The sequence below is a fragment of the Pteronotus mesoamericanus genome, unplaced genomic scaffold (assembly GCF_021234165.1).
Source record: "Pteronotus mesoamericanus isolate MK-2021 breed Mesoamerican mustached bat unplaced genomic scaffold, CSHL_Meso_final scaffold_36, whole genome shotgun sequence".
In the NCBI taxonomy this organism is placed as follows: Eukaryota; Metazoa; Chordata; class Mammalia; order Chiroptera; family Mormoopidae; genus Pteronotus; species Pteronotus mesoamericanus.
Window position 1 is genome coordinate 5,402,483 of NW_026555313.1, and position 22,386 is coordinate 5,424,868.

Sequence of the window (22,386 nt, forward strand, 5' to 3'; positions counted from 1 at the left end):
AAAATTTTATACCCTATCAATATGAAATCTTAGGGAAAAATATATGTGTATATATGTTTATAAGTGTCAATGTCAATTCAAAGACGTACTGCTTTGTTGAGTCTTATGAATATGTTTTTAAAATACCAGGTCTGTTTTATATTGTTATAGGAGGATGAAGAGAGGTAGTAGAATATGGCATCACAGACAATTTTCAGTCAGTCTGAGTAAACTCTGATTTTTATATATTAAGTAGTTGATGGATTTTTTTCATAAAATTGCAAAGCCTTGTTATTAATGAGTTTTCTATGGCAAAGTGTCTTGACTCATTTTCAGATGTAAGTTGCATTTGATTGAGAGTCCTTGACCTTAAACTTTTCATAGTTGGCTTTTGATTGACACATTTATTCAATTTGACCTTTTGTTTGAACTATTCTTCTGCTTGTATCTTCATTAGAGGATTGCTGTTATAGCCTACAATCTAAGCAGTATTTTGAATAGTCTTTTCTTAGATTGGTGTATTTGAATTCCCTAAATTATTAGTGTTTTTGATGTTGATGAAACTCTTCAGGACTGAATGACAGTGCTTAAATGAATGATATGACCCAAATTTCCTTCCTTATTATAATAAAGTAATTTTTTCATTCATCCATTACAATATTCATTCTTTCCTTATTATAACTAGTACTTGTTCCTAAGCATTAGTAACTATCAAATTAAACTTGGAAAAAAAAACAGTATTTGATCTTAAAGCACTTGATTGACGTAATAGTTACTTGTTGAAGATTTCACCTGTTAAAATGTTTACTAATATTGCAAATAAAATGTAAATACCTAAAAATTTTTAATTTTGAGAAAACACTTCAAACAGCCATATAGTTGTATCAAATTCATAGCTAGAAATTCATACAAAATTAATTATTCTATTTGAAATATTACATTTTTGCAAAAAGGAAAAGTGTCTTTTCCTTCTTGGTTATTGTTTTTCTTTTAAAGTGTCTCTTAACACACTTGTTTCAAGGCAAATGATATTCTTTCATATATATGAAGAGGCTTCTATGTGACAGATGTTGTGCTAGCCACTGGGTAGAGAAGAGTTAAGTAACAAAAATTGAACTGGGAAAACTTTAAGATCTTATTGGCTTATTGAATGATTTTTGAATTGGGCAGCATCCATTCTCCCAAATAGAAAGGAGCTCTGAAGATCTGTACAAAATTGAAGACTTTTACAGGCAAAAGAGTGGAAAAAAAGTGGATTGTTTCAACATTAGGTAACCTGCCTATTAAGGAATGGAAGTGGGCTATGAGGCAAATTAGCTCACTGTGCTGTCTAGGAAGATTGCAGTCTTGGGATAAGCTAAATCTGCAAGTGGGATAAGTGTTAAGTCTAAGTTTGGAGATTTGGGCTTAGCTCACGTGACTCCATTTGGGGCCTGCTCTCTCTTTTTTAACAGTAGTGAACTGAAGATCATTTTGAAGATCGTAAGAATGAAGTGCAAATATGGTGGATACTCACAAGATCAAATTATAGTTAAAAATGCCTTTAGGTGATATTTATCCAAGGTATACAAAGGTTTCCCTGTCACTGCCCACCCTCTAACCCAGTTATTTTATAGCTCAACAAGATGAAATCAGAAGTAATTTATTTTTCAACCCAGCAAGTTCCAGGTTGGAAGTATTTCCTCTAAATACTTTCTGAAAATGACGGTCCTTTTGTTTTTGTTGTTGTTGTTGTTTGTTTGTTTGCTTAAAGCTCAGGTGACTCTTCTCGTGTACTATCACAAACAACTAAGTTAGTAGTCAACACTTTTATTCTCCCTATAAATCTCCTTAATCACATTTATAAGTTCATTAGGAACCTCTTCTATCTCCACCTTACCACAGACAAGGGTTTTGCTGTTTTTTTTCTTTTTGCCAGTTCATACATCAGGTATCCCTTTCTTCAGCCTCCAATTACAGTCTCCTCAATGTTTTTTTCAGTCTTCATTAACCATTTCCTTGGGGTTTTCCCCATCTTGGACTGAAGGCCTGGTTGCTGTAGGAAAGTGCCCTTAAAATGCCATTGTAAACAGAAATTTTTATACTTCATTGTAAGTGGCTACACACTTGGGATCTTTGCCCTGGGGGGGATACTTTATTTGGTAGGATCCCGGATTTGATGTTTGCTGAGACCATTTCTTATGTTACTTGACCTTGACCATTTGGCATGAATAGAGATGAGAAGTATTTTTGTTTTTAAATCCAGGGTTCTGGCTTCAGTAGATTTTGTTTACATCCTGCTGGAGAAATGAGTGATTCTCTCCTTTCAGCTCATCTCTCTGTATTTATACTTATACACAGCTCAAAGAAACCCATTGGCACTTTCAATTTCCTTGCCAAAAATATCCTTAGGCAAATTTAATTTATTCACTGTGGATAATGTGTTGTTCACATCATTTCATGCAGCACTGTTGTCAGACTTTCTTACATGACATAAAAGGTCACCTTTCTCAAATCCCCAGTAGCAGTTTTCTCATTGTCTCTCAAGCCTTTCTCAATAGTTTCTGGAAGTTCCAGTCAAGATGGCAGAGTAGGTGAATTCTGCACTCCTCCCATGATGTCAAAATTACAATAAAATTATAGAAAAATCAACCTTGATAATCATCTAAAGACTAATTGAACATGTCTTATAACTAAGGATATAAAGAAGAAACCATGTTGAAACTGATAGGAGGGGTGAAAATAGGATGGCCTCACACCCACCTGTAGCAATTGAGAATGGCGGGGACTATCTCAGGTGCAAGTGTCCCTCAAGGAGTGAGTGCTTTCAGCCCCACACCAGGCTCCTCAGGCCACAAAACGAGGGCTGGGAAGAAGAGCACAGATAATATCTGCCTAAGAAAGTCAGTGGAGATTCCATCTTTCCAAGTGAAACAGAAGGCTGCTGGAAACTCAGATGTCTTCTTAAAGGGCCAGTGCACAAAATCTCACTCATAGGCACTCACCCTGGGCTCCACTCTGGCGAAAGCACAGCAGCTCAGGGAGCACCAGAGTCATACAGGAAGAAGCTGAGCTATGTGGCTACAAGGGTGAAGGCAAGGACAGCTGCCATTGTGCCTGTGTTGAGCTACCCACCCCCATGGCCAACAGACACCATTCCTTCTCCTGTGTTGGGACCTCCCCACATGCAGCCAAATCTGGATTTTCATTAGCCTGCTTAGCTCCAAAAGCTCCCCACGATGACTCCCTGAATATCTGCCCCACCACAAAGGTCTGCAGGCGCCAGCCAGGTTGGGGCTGGCCTCTGTGCACCCGGAGACTTTTGCTGAGACCACTCAGTAAAAGTCCCTAGGGCTCTAATTACCTCCCAACACACCCCTACAAATGTTACACCACTACACTGAGATCAGGTTTTCAACACAGGAATTTCAGAAGGACACAAACTTTCAGTCTATAGCAGAATCTTAGATAAAGGAATTCCCATGTGCCTCTCCATTAGGAAGAAAGAGCCATGTGCCTATGATTAGAAAAGAGACATCATTCAAGAATCAGAGCACAAACACGCCACTTAACTCTGCCATCCACTGACATGTTAAATATCATAACTTCTAGTCCTGTATGTCTACTTGGGATAGGAGAACACTAATGTGATATACGTGGCATGATGTCATTCATTCGGTGTTCTTCATATATCCAGTTTTGTCATCTAGGAAATAAGTATAATTTAACATTTGTTTCTTCAAATTTATTATATTAAAATTTAATTGTAGTTGGTCCTGTATATTCTTGCTTTGAACTGCCTTTTAATGCCTTATCTTCAATATAACCAGGATAGTGGACTGATAGCAAAAATGATTTGTATTCATGACTTTGTGCTTATGATATGCAATGATCCAGTTTGGATATACAGTCATTCTGAATTTTTAAACAATTGTCCACTCATTTTTCCTATTTAATCTATGTCACCAAGTAACACTCTTTCTATATTTTTCTTAGTACTTAAAAATATATTATTAGAATATGTATTGGAAAGTAAATACAAGGTCCCAGTAATGGGATCTTAGAATAATTTCTACCAATTTTTAGTCTTCAGTGCATTGTTGAACAATTTGTAATATTTCACCAAAATAGGCTTAACTGTTTTTGTCAAATACTATCTTGTGTATATTTTCTTCACTATTAGCAAAGTCAAGTCTTCCAGTATTTTGTCTAGTATCTTCTTCATGGGCAGCAATTAGTATTTCTATTTCTGAAAATATGTCCAATTATTTAAGCACCCATGTTAATATCAGCCACTTTCTTTAAAAAATATTAAAATTAATGTCATCACAAATATAAACCTCATTGTAAAGGTTTAAGAAAAGTTGTAAAAAGAAACAGAATGCATATGTATATTATTGCCATATTGTAGGGTACATTAAACAAATTATCCTCTGGGAAAAAGATATACTGTTACCAGAAAAATATTTTAACTACAAAAGATTTTATGTCAACATGAATCATATCTAATAATATGTGTCTCATAGCTAATACTCAGCTTTTCATATTAGAAAAGCTTTTTACATTCTTTCTCATAAAATTTGTATACCACATTACTTTGCTTTATATAGAGGAATGGTTTATGTGTCCATTTGTTGGGGGATGCGCCCTGCATGAGCCCCTTGAGAAAGTTAAATAAACCCTAAATGAGGGCGTGGAAGCCGTGTATCCAGCAGGCTTCTGACTGAGTCACTCAGCGTGAGTCCACCGTTTTCTCTTTACTTTGTTCTTTAGATGGTATATTCCCCAAATATTCTCAGAGTGCTTACTAAATCTTGATGAGAAAAAGAACTTTAGGAATAATTTACACTTCTGAAGCATTTCCCAATAGTTCACAAAGGTATATTGTTTCATTTGATTTTCCTCAGTTCCTGAGAAAACCAGTGCAGCTGTTATCTGAAAAGAAAATGACTTTCCCATAATTGCAGGGCCTGGAATGTGCTGAATTAAGGCTAGAACTCAGGTCTTCTTATTCTGTGTGCAGTGGTTTTCTATGAGAGAAAAGGGGGATGCATGCATCTAAAGGAAAACTAGTACTTAGAAAACTTGCCATAGCTATGGAAAATGTTGATATCCAACTGTTGAAGGAGTGAATACCACTTAAAGAAATATTCCTCTTGGCTAAGAGTGCAATTACAGTGTTCTTTAACAGATAACATTTATCAAACACAATGTGCCAGACACACTGCTGTAAGCTTTATTTGCATTAACACAATGAAGCTGTGACAGAAACTCTGAGCAATAGAGTAATTTTCCCAAGTTCAAAACTTAATAAGTGGTAGAGCAGGGGTTCAGACAATTTTTTGTCATTCCAGAACCTTTATGTACTCTTCTCACTGTCTTCCTCCATAGTCTTTTCCCATTTCCTTTTCTAATTTCTTTGACGGGGGGTAGGAGGGAGAGGGGAAGGAGGAGCATTGTCAGGCACAAAGGAGAAAGGAAGGAAGCCTTGGTGCATCCATTAGCTCCCCCAGAAATCATCTGCTGCATTACTACCTAGCTCAGCTCTGGGAATGCCCGTAGTAGATTTCCAAGTGGACTTGGGGAAAACTTTTAAGAATGTCAAGTGCTAGTTTCGAGACATGAGTAAAGTGCTATTGAAGCATAACTAAACAATGTCAGAACTAAGGAAGCCCAGGGAGCGTCCAGAAAAGGCTTTACCAAGGAGAAGTTTTTTGAGCTGTGTATCAAAGTATCTTTCCAGGCAAAAGAGAAAGAGCATCTGCAGCAGATCAGCAGGCTGGGTAGGGGAGGACCCCCACGTCCAGGGAAATGTGAGATTAGTGTTGCAGAAGCCCAGGATGCAGTCCTGGGAGGTGAAATCATGCTCTGAGAGACCTTCTCTGTTGAAATAAGAAACTGGACTTTTTCTCAGGGCAAGAACCAGCAGACACTTTGCATAGCAGTTAAATGAGCTTTCCATTACTAGGAAGTCTTAACTGGCAGTTATGCTGGATGAGCAGGGCACTTAGTCACAGTAAAAGCCAATAAAAGAGCTGGACTTGTGAAATGACAACATTCCCTGTATTATTTCAAAGTCATAGAAAAAAGTTACAAAATCTAGCAACTGCTTTAACGGGACTATGTGGCCAAGATGTAAATGACTTGGCCATGTTGCTGGTCTCACAAAGAGTGAACATACAACCTCTTACTTAACTGCTTCACATATTCATTCATTCAACAAATATTTATTGAAGTCTCATTATTGGCATGCGTTGTGCTAGATGCACAATGCTTGAAGCATTGTGTTAATCACTGGTTGTGGGGAAGTTTATTTGAAGCCACGTATAACAATTTGTTCATAAAGCCAAAGCAAACATCAAAGAAAAGACAGGACATTAAGCAAGTGTCAAAGAAAACAAGAAAAGAGAGAGGAACTCCTGAGAGAGAAAGTGAAAATGAGGTTTAAGCTTAAAGAAGCAAGAATCTGCTGTAAGTAACCGTTTCATTAAAAGTGCACTAAATTGCGAAGGTTCTCTCAGGAACTGTGTACTGTGGGCTGAGATTAAGTGTAATGGGCTCCCACATGAATTCTTCTCATTATTTCTCTTGAAAGATCAGTAAATCTACTGAAAGGGTAATTTAGGTTTAATGTTCACAATTCATTCACTTTACTTTTAATCTTCTCTATTTAAAATTATAAAAATATAATGCAGGTATAATCCAAAAGAAAAAGGATGGGCTCAAAATGAGATTATTTCAATTCCTTGAATAGTCTTGGTATTGACCGATACGCAGTAAACTGTAGACTTTTTATTCCTGATAGATGGTGATAGAGCTTCAGCCATTTAATAGGGCATTGTACACTATTAATTGCAGGAGCCAAGTAAAGGACAACATAAGAATGATAATATGTACCTCACCCTCCTGAATTCCTCGGACCTTGATGAGATTTTTAAAGAAGACTCTTAATCCCATTAAGCTCTTCCTTCAATACAATTTAACATAAAGAACAAAGGTTCAGGGACTTTTGTCCATGACAAAAATAAAATAATATTTTGGAAGAAAAGGGCTTGGAAAATAAGACAATTATTTAATCACAAGAATATGATTTTACAAAATATTTTTCAAAAATGTGAGCCTGAATAATGACTTACAATCATTACTTTTTCTGCTGTTAAACTACCTCCTGTTTGTGATATTGAAAAACAAACAAGTAAAACAACAACAACAAAACAAACAGAAAACACCAAGCTCAGTCTTTCAGAAACACATTTCAGGAAATAACAAAGTCCTCTTTGATTTTCTAGGCCTCTCTTTGGCTTTTCCATTAGACATTGAACCCATTCTGGACATTGCCTCTCCTTGGCTTTTCCATTAGACATTGAACCCAATCTGCACATTGATTCCTGATTAATTTAACTGTACATCATTAGGTGAACTTCTTAGGAATTTAGGGAGAAAGATTTTCACACCTAAGATGGGCCCCTACTGCATAAAATGGTAAATATGTTAAAGCTCATTTATACCCTATTAAATTATGTTGATTTGAAGCTAAATTATGGCTTATAATGTTTATGGTTTGCTTTTCTTTCCCCATATTAAATCAAAAGGTATTAAAGTGTAAACTTTCTTTTCAGACTTGAAAGAAGATGAGAAAGAAGTAGAGATAAGAAAATGAAATTTAAGAGCAGCAATTTATACTACAGAAATTAGCAGTGTAGGATGTTTTCTGAACAAATATCACATTCCTTGAAATAATTATGTTATGACATTTTAATGCATTCTCACCATGAAGCATTATCTTGTAAATGACTAAACCAGATCATGTCCTAACAATTATTTCATGAGAGAAAATTTCAATACCCTTAGAAGTTCTTATCATAAAACTATTAGAATGGGGGGAAAAAATGCCAGAATGAAGTACCACAAAGAAATGTTCTAAAACATATTACGGTTAAGTAACTCACTTTTATAAGGAATGAATGCTAAGGGGTAAACACAAAATTTCTAGAAATTCCTCTCATTTTCGTGATTTTCACACAACTCATTCATCTATTTCAAAATAAATGTAAGCAACTAATCTTTTAAATAATCATCAGAATACTTCCCTCTAACATCAAGTGCATTATTTTTTAAGATAATTCAACCATTCATCAAAAATTAAAAAGTAAACCGGGATACTTCCCTATATCTTGCTTTATACATTCTTTCATGTGCTCAACTACTGTTGGAGAGAAGTGAGTTCTTTGAATTTGTCATTTCAAGCTGCATGCATCTACTCCCATTCCAGTCAATTGTTTTTGATTGCAACACGGAAACTGAAAAGCATATTGGAGTTTTGCTATGTCATTATCTGAAAAAAAAACTAAAACAAACAAAAAAATCAACCTTGTGTGTGAGTGATTGTTAATCCAGATCTTTACATATTCACAAAAAAGGAAAGACAATATTAAGTAATGAGAAGTTTGTACCAGTCATTCTACAGTGTAGAGAGGTAGAATCATCACTGATCCCATGAACAGATACATCTAAAAGATTCCCTCCCTGGTGTTTATGGATCTATTTAACTGCATTTGTCCTTCAGCTATGTTCTAATCAGCTTGCTCCCAACAAAAATCAAGTGTTTTGAGCCCCTTTTGTGTTTTGTAACTTCAGTGATTAACAGAGACAGGCTGCCCCTGCTCCCTGATAGCAGTCTTTACAGGAGGAATAAAGCTTTGTCCATAAAGAAACTTGGCTTGGGGATCAGCGGTCATTTACCTAAGCACTACCTTGTGCTGTTGCCCATGGTGTACTTACAAAGGAATCATTCAGTAAAGCCACACAGATAATATTTTGAGTGCTATCTTCTGATAATTAATTTTCACAAGTTGCTATTCCTTTCAATACTATTTTCTTGCCACAAAAATAGGCCTGTATCTGAATGGCAAAGCAGTCATTTTGCTCACTAATTATTTTTCCTTTTTTTTGAAGATATGAATTTGTGTGCATATTTAAATATTTATTAGATATTATAGCTGCTAAATCATTATGTGCAATATTAAATGTTCAAACCCTTTATCAGCAATTGTTGAAACATAGCTTCCATGTGTTTCTTGAAATAGGGCATGTTTGATTTCTGAATTGTTGTCATATAAATTGTAATGCCAAAAAAGGGCCCTTTGACTGAATATGAAAAGTTCCCCTTAAACCACCTTGAACTAGGCAGATTTGCAACATTTTAAACTGGCACTTCATCCCTCTTTCAGCAAGCATCCTCTGCAGATTTAATGATCAGGAACATCCTTCTGATGCATGCTGGGAGATATGGCTGCAGGGTACAGACCACAGCAGACAGTGTGTCAGATGAGGCAGAACTTCTTGTTAGGGGTGAGTATGCTAATAGTGCAGTCTGAAGACATGATCACCATAAATTATCATACAAAGAAATTTAAATGCATGGACTTTGAGCACATCAGTAGAGTGCATTTTACTTTCAATTTTACAATATATGTCATTTTTGCTTAACTTTTGCTTTTGAAAATATTACATGGAAAACTGCAACAGACAAAACCAACAGATCCAACTTCAGGGTTCATAACACCTTTAGTAATAAGTGGTTACTGAGTGTTTAATCAACTTAATGCCAAACAGAAATTTTAAACAGTTGAGCCGCAAAGACTCTTGGACTACAGAGATAAAATTTGTTTGTGTGTCTATGTGTTTTTCAAATGCAAAGCCAGTGGAGCCCCTAGGCATGTTTTTTCCTCCACTAACTTCTAAATTCTGCTTCCAAAAACAGGGAAACAGCATGCCTAATTTGGTGGCATTTACAACTGTTAAGGAATAGGGATGTTTTTTAAGTTTGAAAATGTCAACACACCATCTTTCTGTGCAAAAATGACAGTTAAGTAGGTTCTAACTATGAACCAGGCTGTCAGACTGTATTACCCTATAAAGCTACATATTTTTTGAATTAAGTGAATAACAACAGCACCAATTTCTTTTAGCATGTTATTTCTCAGCATGGGAAATGCAGTTCCTAGCATGCACTTCCTTCCTCCCTCCCTCCCTCCCTCCCTCCCTCATTTCCTTCCTTCCTTCCTTCCTTCCTTCCTTTTCTTCTTTCTTTCTTTCTTTTCCCTTTCTTCTTCTCTTTTTCCTTTAGCTTCTTATTGATACTGTACAAAGTAGCCAGAGAAAAATTTACAAAATATAAGTGCACAGGTGCACAACTCAAAGAAAAATTACAAAGTGAATACACCACAAAACTACCATTCAAGACAAACACTAGAACATACTATAATCCAACCTAGTGCCTCCCCCTTTTGATATTAAACAATTACATTTTGTGTGGTACAAGTATTGCATGCTAAAATGCCTTGCATAATCTCTGCAAATAAAAATCTCACATTCCTTAGCAGAAACATGTGTTTTAGATTATCTTGTCTTTTATTCATTTGGAATGTTTTCCAATTATAATTTTTTAAAGAATTTACCAGTAGTATAAAAATCTTGAGCAGGAAATATAAGGCATGTAATTAGCTTCATCATCTCTTCATTTTAGTTGTATGTTTCATCTAAGGTGCATTGATTTTTGATAGTACATCCACCATTGGTCCAAGTAAACTGTTGTTTTGAAGTAAGTGTGTATCTGGGTGAGTGGCAGCTTCTTCATTTTGTGTGTGTTTATTTCTGTTCAGAAGATTGTTTAAACTTTTCTACAAATTAATATCAAGGCTGTATGTCTGTATTACCTATTATAAAACATCATTTTTTAAGGACTTATTCTCTCATGATATTCCATTTAGCTAAAAATTTTGCTGTATGCCTTTTGAAGTTACAAGTCTCGTGGAACTGCAAACCCCACACTGCAGTCAAATTTATAGAAAATTGCTTCCTTCTTATGCTGCAGACTGTTTCAGGTTATTTGTATTTATTGTGTAGCACTTGCCAGTAATTCAGAATGATGCTCCAAAAATGGGAGCTTTCCAAATGAATAATACAGCTCAGAGGCTGATAACGAGACACTAGGTATTTTTTACAGGACTGTGAGGGGCAAATTTAAGTGGCAAACTAACATTCTGCTTTGTGAGTAAAATTAAACTCAACAGAGTTTAGAACATAATTCAAGTTCAGCTTTTTCGTGTTCTCCTCTTTTAGCCTTTGGCTTTATGCCTGGGGAGATGATAAAATGCATAAATTTTGGAATTATACTCAAGAGCAATTTCAAACAGGTTGCTATTGTCTGAATATTCATGTAACATTCAGCTCAAACTTTCATTTGAAGTGAGTTTGATCAAGTTGCCAATTTCCTATTATATATTTGCATTACTTTTCTAAAATTAGTAAAAATAGCTTGCCTTTCTGCTTGGTTGGTCTTAAACAGATTTAAAAACTGAACTAAGTGCTCTGGTTCTTTTTATTTTTACTATTCTTTAAAGAACTCCTGGTAATTGAAGGAACTTGGATGCTTGTATATTGCTGCTTTTAATGTTAGCCTGTTAAATAAAACTCAAAGTAGTTTTACCCTTCCATTTCTTCTCCCACTCCTTCATTCGTTGGTTGTAAAGTTGAGGCATTCTAATAGCTCAGGCCCCACGGGGCCAAACCTGAGCTTTCAATGTAGACTTTTTCTAGTGATGGCTACAATTCTAGCAGCAGAATTCCTGAAGCACTCTTGTTTAAGCATACGTGACATTAAAATGGGACTGATAAAGACCACTCTGCCGTTCGGCTTCTTGTAGAATACCATCATTGAAATGTCTGACCAGCCCACTTTCATCAAGGTGGAGAATGAGGGACATTTTTGTGTGGCACAGAGTATGTTTTTATAACTCTGTAATTGTATTTCAGTGGAAATTAGGAAGCTAAAAATCTCTTTTCTCCTACATTGATGAAGTTACTTTTTTACCATCTCCTTTCCCATTAGAGATGTCTATGAAATTCTTTTGTTCACCTTGCCAAATCCTATGATTCTTTACCTGGCCCCCCAAGCACAACATATTGGAGCTCAGATGTATGGCCCTAAGACCTCACCGTCACCTATTTAGAATCTGAGCGTTCCTGATTAGTCATGCTCCCTACTTCTTCTCCCATTCACTCCTTTAAAGCTGCCATACCCCTGAATGCTTGTTTCCACTATTGTTTTACTTTGCTTGTGAATGTCACCACCTCTATTCCACCCTCACACTCCAAAAATTGAATTTTTCCATAAATAATCACCTGAAGCATAAAATTGCTTGCTCTCATATATTTAATATTCAGTGAACCAGCATTATAACAGCCCCATGCATAATTTGGAGAACCATAATAGAAGTAATGAATATGTTAAAAGAAATTATTATCCTGGAATATAAAAAGAAATTAAATCCACACCTGAACATCTGTGCACAATTTAAGTCACTTATTCAAGTGTGATATAGCAACAATAGAGAAAGTATGACAAGGCTATGGATAGAACTGTATGATATTATTCAGGGTAAAAGAGATAGACCATTAAGAGATAACTTCACTGAGAGGGATACAAAATTTATGAAGAACTGTTACTTCCAAACAATATGAGAAGTGATCAAATACATTATAAAAGACCTCAAAGAGAGGAATGTTTATTTTATTTTATTTTACAAAAATTAACATTAGAAATATGTTTCCCAAAGTGAATATAAGGGTAGAAAACTATCATGGTTTAAATAATAAATGTGTTTAGCTAAGCTAAAGTAACTGGGAACCAGAGCATGAATTCTGTCAATTCTGCCCAAAGGCAAAGGAAACGATAAATATTTTGCTTCTTCTTACAAGTTTTTTTAATTCATATTACTCTGCTTCATAATGCAAAACAGTAGATCAAGGAACTCTTGGGACAGTCAAAGAAGAATCAATAATTTCTTGATTCCTCCTGAATGCACAGCCTATACATCCTCTTTCCTCTAAATTTGGACAATTTTCATCTCTTGAATTACAACTTCCAGGATGAATCTGATGTGTATGAAATTGAATTTGAGAAGATAGAATCCATCACAAGATGTAACTTTGTTGAGAGATATCCAACTGCTTTTAACCATTCATTTCTCCTCTCATCAATTATTTTGTATTCACCCTGGAGTACAACCTGTCTTTCAATATTACTATTTTAAACTTTCCATCAATTCAGTTTTATTCTTTCCAAGAAAGATTTTTTTCCTTGAATATTTTACCTTTAATCTCTCCCAATTCACTAAGTCACTTTTCATGACAGAACTGAAACTTAAAGTTTGTATGTTTTGTCAATTAAAGACGTCAAAAGGTATTTGTAAATAACTTGGCTACTGATTAATTCACTGACCTGTTCATTAGGCACCTGCTCTGTACCAAGCACTGAGCTTAGCACTTGGAGGCTCTGTACCCACTAGTCTACTGGTGTGAGAGGTGACCTTGCAAAAAAGGGTGAGGAGCACCAAAAAGAAAGTTCCTGGGTAACTTTAAGTCTTATAGGAGAAATAATGAAACACTAAGAAAAAAACAAGCAGAGCTACGGGACCAGCTATAATACACAATTTATGAGACCTGGCATAAAATGAAAATGCAGGGCCCTTCCTCAAAACTTGATAAGAATTTTAACACAGCGGCAGCAGAGCATTAATCCAAGCATGGGGACATTCTAAGGCAGGGGCCCTCTGCCAGCCTCGCATAGCTATCAAAGTATGTATTAATATGTAGGAACAAAAGGACTTTTGTAAAAGGAGGGAATCCATTACAGCAAAATTGTCAAAATCAGTTTTATCATCTATAAAATTAACATATTAGCACCTCCTCAGAGGTTTTGCCAGCTTTTTACACAAAAGTTTTTTCTTTTATTTTTCAACCCTATGAGCTTATTTTTGAAAGGCTTTGTTTACTGTATCAAAATAAACATAATTCACATTTCTATTTTAATTCTCACTCAAACCTCTTATTATCATGAGGTAGCTGGTGTTACCAAACTAGATTATTTAATTCTAACCAACAGCGATGAGACTTTACATATTAGCTAAGTGTGAGATGTTATGTTTTGTTTTGTTTTCAAATATCTGAGAACAACCTAAAGATACCAATTACCATCTGATGGGAATCATTTTAGAATCTTTGATTAAATACTCTCCAGATTCTAAGGTGTAATTTTCAGTAATTTTCACTAGCATGAGAGGAAAATTTGAGAATCTTCTGCCTTTTGCCCTCAAAGGATGCAAGTATTATCACTTATCCAAACAAATGTAAAAGGAAACTCAAGCTTAGTGAAAACTTTGAACCTATTTCTAATATGTGTTAATTTGAGAATGAAAGCAGTATTAATGTGCTCCATCTTTATATCTCTCATAGCAGTAGCCTCGTGAACCATGTAGATTCCAAATTAATATAAACATCAACCTTTAGCATCTGGCCACCTCAGAAAGTTTCCAAACTTTAAAATGCACAGAAATTTAACACAAGTACCTTTAGGAAGATAGATTTTGCTTAGGTTTTCTTTCCCACCTTTGATCTAATATGCAATAATATTATACTTGGAGTTTGCACAACCTTCATAGGGTGAAGTAATGTCTTGAACTCAAGAATCTCCAGTGAAAAAAGAGTCAGTAGTCACAAAAAGGAAAGCTGGGTTTGCCAATATGCTTGTGTTTAGGGATCAATGGACAATGACAAGTCTTTCTTCAGTATAATTTTAATCATAGTTAATATTAATAGTAAATAAATAACTAACATATGTTTTAGAGCAGAATAGTTTTTAACTAATACATTTGTTTTTACAACAGTAAAAAACTTTAAAATAGAAACAAAATATACTCTTTCTTAAAGAAAATTGAATCTCACTTATGCAGTGTCTTAGTGGAATCCATTGTATCATTATAGAAATTTTAGATAACTGGTATCACCAGTATTAGATAAGACTATTTAAATAAGTTATACAAATCACCTTCTTTTCTAGCTTAGACTTCTTCTAGATTAACTAATTGACTGACACCTATAAAATTTATTTTAGACACTAAATAACAGTTTCTTTTCTTTTTTCTTATGCTTTTCATATAGTTGCTTGCTAACCTGTAGAACTTTTTAACAACTAACTAAAAACAAACAACACGACTTTTGGTCAGTCGTGTTCATGTGTGGCTTCTCTGCACCAACGTTTAGTTTGGCTCATTGAAATGACAGCTGACTCAAGTGACCTGACTGGCTGAAATGATGGAAAAAGATAGATAGATAAATCTGCTAATAAAAAGAAACAAACGAATTGTCATTGTATACAGACAACTAATTGATAGAGGCTAAATGTCTTGTGATCTCTTCACTCAAAAACTGCTAGAAGCCATGTTCTCTTTTATGCACTACTATTTCAGTCAACTGACTTTGATATTTTGAGTTGCTTGATGGGAGCATTTTGCTATTTTGAAACAATGTCTCTGAGTTGACTTGTACATTTTAAGAAAAATTCTAGGCAACTGACTTTTATGTCATACATAGGTTTGAGGCAAAACTAAGGAAATCACACTTCTCTATGTACTTTTTCCCACAGACTTAATCTATTTTTCTAATGTATCATCCTAATATGAAAATGGCATTTACTATTACTTCACATTTATGTAAACTTGTAGAGCTAAGTTGTTGGTGTGTATGGTTATGTCTCACACACTGATTTCACTCATCATTTAGTGATTGCTTACTGTAGGTGGGAACAGTTCTAATGGGTAAGAGAAAGAACTGGTGAGATAGGATTGGGAATAAGTGCCTTCTAATGCCATGGAAAAGAGCTTAACTTTTATGCTAAAAGTTATGGATATCCATCAAAGGGTAAAAGCTAGAAAAAGATATGATTATATATGCACTTTAAGAAGTTCATTCTTAATGGTGAAGAGGGTGTTTTAATGAAGAGTGAAACTCAGCAGCTTGATAGCAGACCAAATGGGAGGCCTAGGCAGTAATCCTAACAAGAAATAAGAAGGGTTTGAAAAAGGCATTGATATTGGAGGTAGAAATGAGTGTTCATACTTAGACATATGGGGAGGATGGAAACAGATTCTATAGAACTTGGAAGCTCACTAGCTATAAAAAAAATGAGAAATAGGAGGCAAAGACGAATGCCAGTTGAAATGCTTAATTGCATATTCAATGGGAATGAGACCATGCATTTTGGTTAGACCAAGGCAGTTCCAGATTATACTTGGAATGCCAGAGTAATTACTAATGAGACCCTTTACATTGAAAATCGTCCTGATTTAGATGATAAATCATGTGACCACCCTAATGAAGAATGATCATGCTTTTCATGTAACCTGGAAGCTGAAGAGAAAAATAGACTTGGGTAAAGGAACAGCATTTAAGATAAGTCCCTCCAGAGAGAGAGAGAGATCCAATAAGCAAGTAGATTTGTGGTTATGAAGCCCAGGAGAGAAACATTGTAATTGAGATGTAAATTTGAGTGTGATCAGATGGAAATGAAGTTACGAAGATAGTATGTGAAGAATGAGAAGGGGGAAAGGCTCATAATGGAATCTCCAGAAACACTAACGTTAAAGAGGAGGAAGAACCTAAGAGGAGATTAAGAAGTAGCTGCCAGGAGGAAAGCCAAGGTAATGAAGTCATAAGGATAAACTAAAAAAAGAATGTCAGGAATGAGAAAGTGGGCAATAGTGTCAAATACAAATAAAACATGAACCAATATATACCATTGGATTGAGCAATTTAAAAGTAATTGATGACCTTGGCAGGGGAAAATTTAATGGAATGAAGGGTATAATAACAAATTGCAGTAGATGGAGGAAGGCAAGCAATAAGGTATGATAGGTGGTGAGGTATCTTAAGGAAAGCATGGACTTTGAAGTCAGACAAATCATTTCACATACCTACAAGCCCCTACTAGTTATGTAACTTTGGACAGGTTGCTTAACTTGAACCTTGCTCACCTTTCATTCATCCCATTCAATACTTATTTACCAAACATTTACAGAGCATGTCTATGTGGCAGGTACTGTGCTAAGAACCAGCTAACCATGAAACTTATGTCCCTGATACGGACACATCTTTCAAAAATATAATCAAGGAGTGCTGTTATAGACGCATGAGCAGCACATTTTGCTTTCTGATCATAAGCTCCATTAACAATAATAAAAACACTTATTAAGATATTTCTGTATGTCAAGCACTGTGCTAAAGGCTTCATATGAGTTATTTCACTTTGTCCATTTAGCATATCATATGAAAACAATATGAGTACTATTTTTAGTTCCAATGTGAAGATAAGGGAACTAAGGCTCACAGAGGTTTAGACTTGTCAAATGTCACCCTAGTAAGTGGAAGGATAGTGAACAGAGTCCAGACAGACTGACTTCAAAGTGAGCATTTAAAATTAATCTGCTGCCTCCCATCAATTGCTAGATTGTTTGTTTTATTCATCATTGTATCCTCTGAACCTTCTTAGTTTCTGACACATTACAGTTCCTGACAACTACTAACAAATATTTGTGAAAAGGAGGAGGGAAGAAAGAAAAGAAGATGGGAAGGGAAGGGAAGGGAAGGGAAGAAGGAAGGGAAGGGAAGAAGGAAGGGAAGGGAAACAGAGGGGTAGGGAGGGACAGAGGGGGAGGGGAAGGAAGAATTCCATAAGAAACAAGGAATGGAATAACAAAGTCAGCCTATGAGTCATGAGAATTGCTATGAGCTGGATTAAAGAACATGTAATCATTTACTAAGCCAAGAAAGAAGAGAAGATACTCTACATCAGCTTGCAAATATAGCACTTCTTCTCTCCCATCAGTCTCTAAGAATAGGCCTAATGTTCTCTAATTCTTCAAAGTATCTAACCTTTGACCTATAACCAGGAGACTCAATATTACTGAGCATCACATTCTATCTTGCACCTTTACCTAAGTGACCACTAACCTTACTGACAAGTCGGAATTTCTTCTGGCCCCTTTTGTTTTGCCAATTATATCAAATACCTAAATCTAATGACTATTTTCTCAGGAAATCTTGTAGAGCTTCTTATCTAGACACTATGCTTTGATAGACAGGAACCACTCTGGACAGAATGCTACCAGGAATATTAAGCATCAACAATAATAAATCTCTTCCTCCATGATCTCCTCTTATTCTCTCATTTAAACTTTCTTCCAATTGCCACAATTATGAGACTAGAACAAATCTTCTAAGTGCTTTAAAAAGTAGATAACCTTCATTCCATTTGATCCTACTTTTCTTTCAAATCTTTGATAATTCATTGTTTTCTGCATACTTATGGATAAATTATACCAAGAATCATGAAAGCAAAACACTACAAAACAAAATAGAAAAATGGTCTTTTATGTATGGAAGGATGTCCTTAAACTCACCAATATTACTTAGGCAGAATATTGAAAATACACTTTGTCTGTTCTTTTGTTTGTTTGAATTGTTTGGAAATATCACACTACTTGCTCATTTTTCATGTACTTTATTTAGACATAGCCAAAACCAATCCCTTCTAAAACCCAACCTTTTTTAAATTCTGAATATGTTGTTTTCTGTGGTTGCTACTTAGATTGTTTTTGTGTGTCTTTTAGTAATTTGTTTTTATGTGAAGCCTAGAATACAGTCTTGTAGAGCACATGCATACTACATGGCCCTTTTTTGATAACACAAATGAAGTCATCAAGAACCCAAGTTCTAAACAAAAGCTTTGCTGAATTCAACCCAATGAGTATTCACAACCCCAAGGAAGATGATGGAAAATTGGTGAGTTCACTTTAGTCTTTAGCCAGAAATCTTGTCTTATTTCAACCCATGTTCTAAAATACTCAATTCTTAATTATTTTCTTACTTTTGCGTAACATCATACAACATGTAGTCTGGTGTCTGAATGATTCGTCATTGAACAACACAAAAAGCCATGCATATTGAACAGAGAGAGGACTAGAGTTGACTGGAAGAAACATTTACTGACTTTTACTGCAGATTGGATTTTGTCCTCCCAAACACCTGGCAAAGGTAATGTCTCCGTTTCACTAAGTACTCTTTAATTTGGAATTACAAAGGCAATTAGCTCTCTAATGAGTTGAAGCAACTGAGGTGAAAAAGTAGGGAAAATACTGAACACCAGATGATGCCTGTTAATGCCAAGATAGAAGAAAAAGTGACTTATTCTCAGTAAAAAAAAAAACAAAAAAAACAACTTTCAAATGGATGATTCGGATCCCTTTTATTTTTTAAAAAATTAAAGTGTATAGACTTCATTGCTTGATATATATGGGAAAAATCTAATTTGATGCATTATATGTAAAGATTGGCAATCATGAGCACATGGATCTCTACCCTATGTTATTGATTGAGTGTATCAGTATATTTTATATTTGGAAACTTGTGGATTATTGCTGAGATCCCCCAAAAGTGAGAAGATATGGAAAAATCATTCCTAGCTTTATAAAAAGTTTATTAAAAACAGAAAATATCCTGTACAAGATTCAAAGTAGGCAGGCATTGAAAAGCTGAGATATAAAATTGACCACAGAAAGTTTATTTATGACACTGAGAAAATGAAAATAAAATTAGAATTATTGGGAAAGGTCTGTATTAGTGCTAGATATGAAAATGCAAGATCTTTGGGTAACCAGAACATTTAGCACTCCAATTTAAAAATGACTTAAATTATTAAAATGGCTGTGATAGTAACCATTTCACCCAAAAAATGCAGTGTAACATTACAAACATAACCCAGGCCAGAATTTGAATTTCACTCTGACACCAGCTGGATAACTATAGGCAAGTCATACTACTTCACTTAGATTCTTCATTTTTAAAATAGGGATAATAATATCAATGTACAGGTTGAATAGGTGAATGAAATGAGATTTCAAATGGAAAATTGCTTCTCAGTAAATGGTAGCTATTGTTGTTGATATTCTTAAGTAGAGGAAGAATATTTGTTTCCCTAATCTTTCAGATTAAGGAGATACATCACTGTGAATAATCAGAAGGTGAGCCTATCTGATTATTCATTGACTGAAATATTCAATAATATTCTATTTTGTTCTTTTTGTTCAATTACAATTTGATTACGTTCTAAAAGTTATTGGGAGAATTTTGACTGCTTCTCCTTCCTCAGGGTCAAATTGACATGTTTGGTAGACATCACTGTGTTCTCAGCCAGTTTACTGTCATCAGAATAAACTTTGAAAACACCATCAGGGCCATCTCAATATATTGAGTTAACTGAGCCAATGAAATCTTGCAACACTTTCCTGAAGTGGATTGCTTATATTAACACATATTTATATGCACCAAACATTCCATTGTGAAGGCATATGTCCTTGAGCAAAATGCAATAGCTATCTTGGTATGCAAGGGAATTTCCCATATGTGAAATAACACTGAAGGGCTTCAAGTCCAGTTACACAAATTCTCCAAAAGGATAAGACTGAGCCAGAAAAGTTAAATGCACAAATTTTATTTTATTCTAGAAAAGATATGTAGGTGAGGCTATAATAGAGAGGTCATTGTTCTAAGGGTACTGCTTTCATATCAATGATGATCAGCACTAATCATCACTAGCTTGATATCACATAAAATGAGCACCAAATATGTATTATTAAATTTATTTAAATCACAGTATTCACTATTTTTAATACATAAATATGTATTCTATGAATGTTTGTATAATATTTCCCATACCTGGTAATAAACCAGGCAAAAATTAAAGAGTAGAAAACCTTTAAAAACACCACCAAGGACTCTAAAGGATTTGGAAGTACCTGTAAAATAAATATTTTTATTTTAATAAATTGAAACAAAGATATGAATGGTTTTTAAGTTTCTCTAGAATTATGTCTTAGCTTTTGAAATATTCTAGTTAAAAAGTACAAAATTACAAGCAAAGAGAATTTTTAATAAACCACACAAGTTAATTATCTATATCAAAATGTCAGCTTTCTCATTTGTCAGCATTCTGATTTGGTTAGTTTAAGTGTTTATTAATCACAAAAAACCTATGGAATAAAACAAGCCTATTTGAATTACATGCTTTGTTCAGGAGGTTATTTGTTCATATAATTATTTCTTTTGAGTCAGCTCAAGAAATACAACTGTTATTAGTAAACTTCATTTGAAATACCTAATCAGTGTTTCAAAGACTTTTTATCACCTGATCTGTATGTATCAGTAAATCAAAGCTCGCATAATTAGTTTCACCTCAGTTCACAGAATGTTAAGTCAAGCTAATGAGCAACATCGTTCAAACCCCAATGAACGAGATAGCCTGCATTACAGACACTCTCCCTGTAATCCATCCATTATATGGAACATCTGTTACAAATTATCCAACCTCCAGGATTGCTCATTTAAGTGCTTCTTTAAGAGCCTACTGTCTTCATTTTTCCAAATGAGTTAGATGGTGGCATCAGAATTGTACCAAGTTCACTGTCACCATGTGAAAGCAGTCATCTATCAGTCTGTGCTAGGCTCTAATGGTATGTTGCATAATAGTAAATGTCTTACAGTTGTATAGCAAAAATCCTCAAAATATAAGCCATTGGCCATCAAGAAAACACTAAGACAACTCTTTTTCTATTATATCTCAGCCATTGCCTGAAAAGTTTAGCATGTAGTGAATAATGCTCATTTTTAGGTCCTTTGGGAACTATTGATTTGCTCAGTTACTTAACATGTAAAATTAATGATGCCAGATACATGCTTGTCAATTTCTGTTAATTTATATAATCATGAAACATGTCCCTATTCTCAAATAGATATCTTGTAGAACATGTTATTAGTATCAAGAAAAATTATGAAAGAAAATCTAAATAAATGAAAATCTATACTTCAGAAAAGCAATATATTAAAGAAAGTTTCCTACTTAGAGTTTAGTCCATAATATTGTCAAGAGCGCACCTGTCTTAAAGAGAATGGCTTTATAAATGTGTTGCCCTAATGTGTCATTGGAAATAATAATTTCAAATTCACTTATGGTATATTTTAGAAAATAAGTCACAGGAATATCTATAAATTATTCATAAATGAACACTGAGACTGAACAAATTTAAAAGTCCATGTAGTCGTTATTTTCTTGATCTTAATTTGCATTGCAGAATTGTAATTACTCATAAACAATAAACCCAATATTGAATTTATAGAAAGATTTGTAGAAACATGGTACCTTGCATATTTTAGCACCCCATATGGTATTTTCCTACAGGATCTCTTTAACTCACCTGTTTTTAGAATTTTTGTAATAGTCGCTAAATAAATTAATAACAGGATAGCATCTGGGCTGCTTGAGGTTTTAAATAAACAAGCTGATTATTTTAAATTATTCTTTCCAGTTTATATAATAGACCCTCAAATATCTATTTTCCATTTCAGAAAGATCACCTTCGATGGATGGACAATATTACTTTAATATTGGAATATATATAGAATGTACAACTTCAACTCATTTTGTAATACTACATTAAACGTTTATGCCTACCTAACTACCTTGAATCTTTGGTT

The 22,386-nt window shown here is 34.6% G+C and overlaps 1 protein-coding gene across 1 annotated transcript in view; it reads left to right on the top strand.

The window, feature by feature from the left end:
- Window positions 1-22,386, top strand: part of CNTN5 (contactin 5) — a 480,323-nt gene that overhangs the window by 367,344 nt on the left and 90,593 nt on the right. The window contains exon 14 of the mRNA XM_054592597.1: window positions 9,189-9,309. Within this exon, the coding sequence (XP_054448572.1) occupies window positions 9,189-9,309 (121 nt within the window). The remainder of the gene's footprint in view (window positions 1-9,188; window positions 9,310-22,386) is intronic.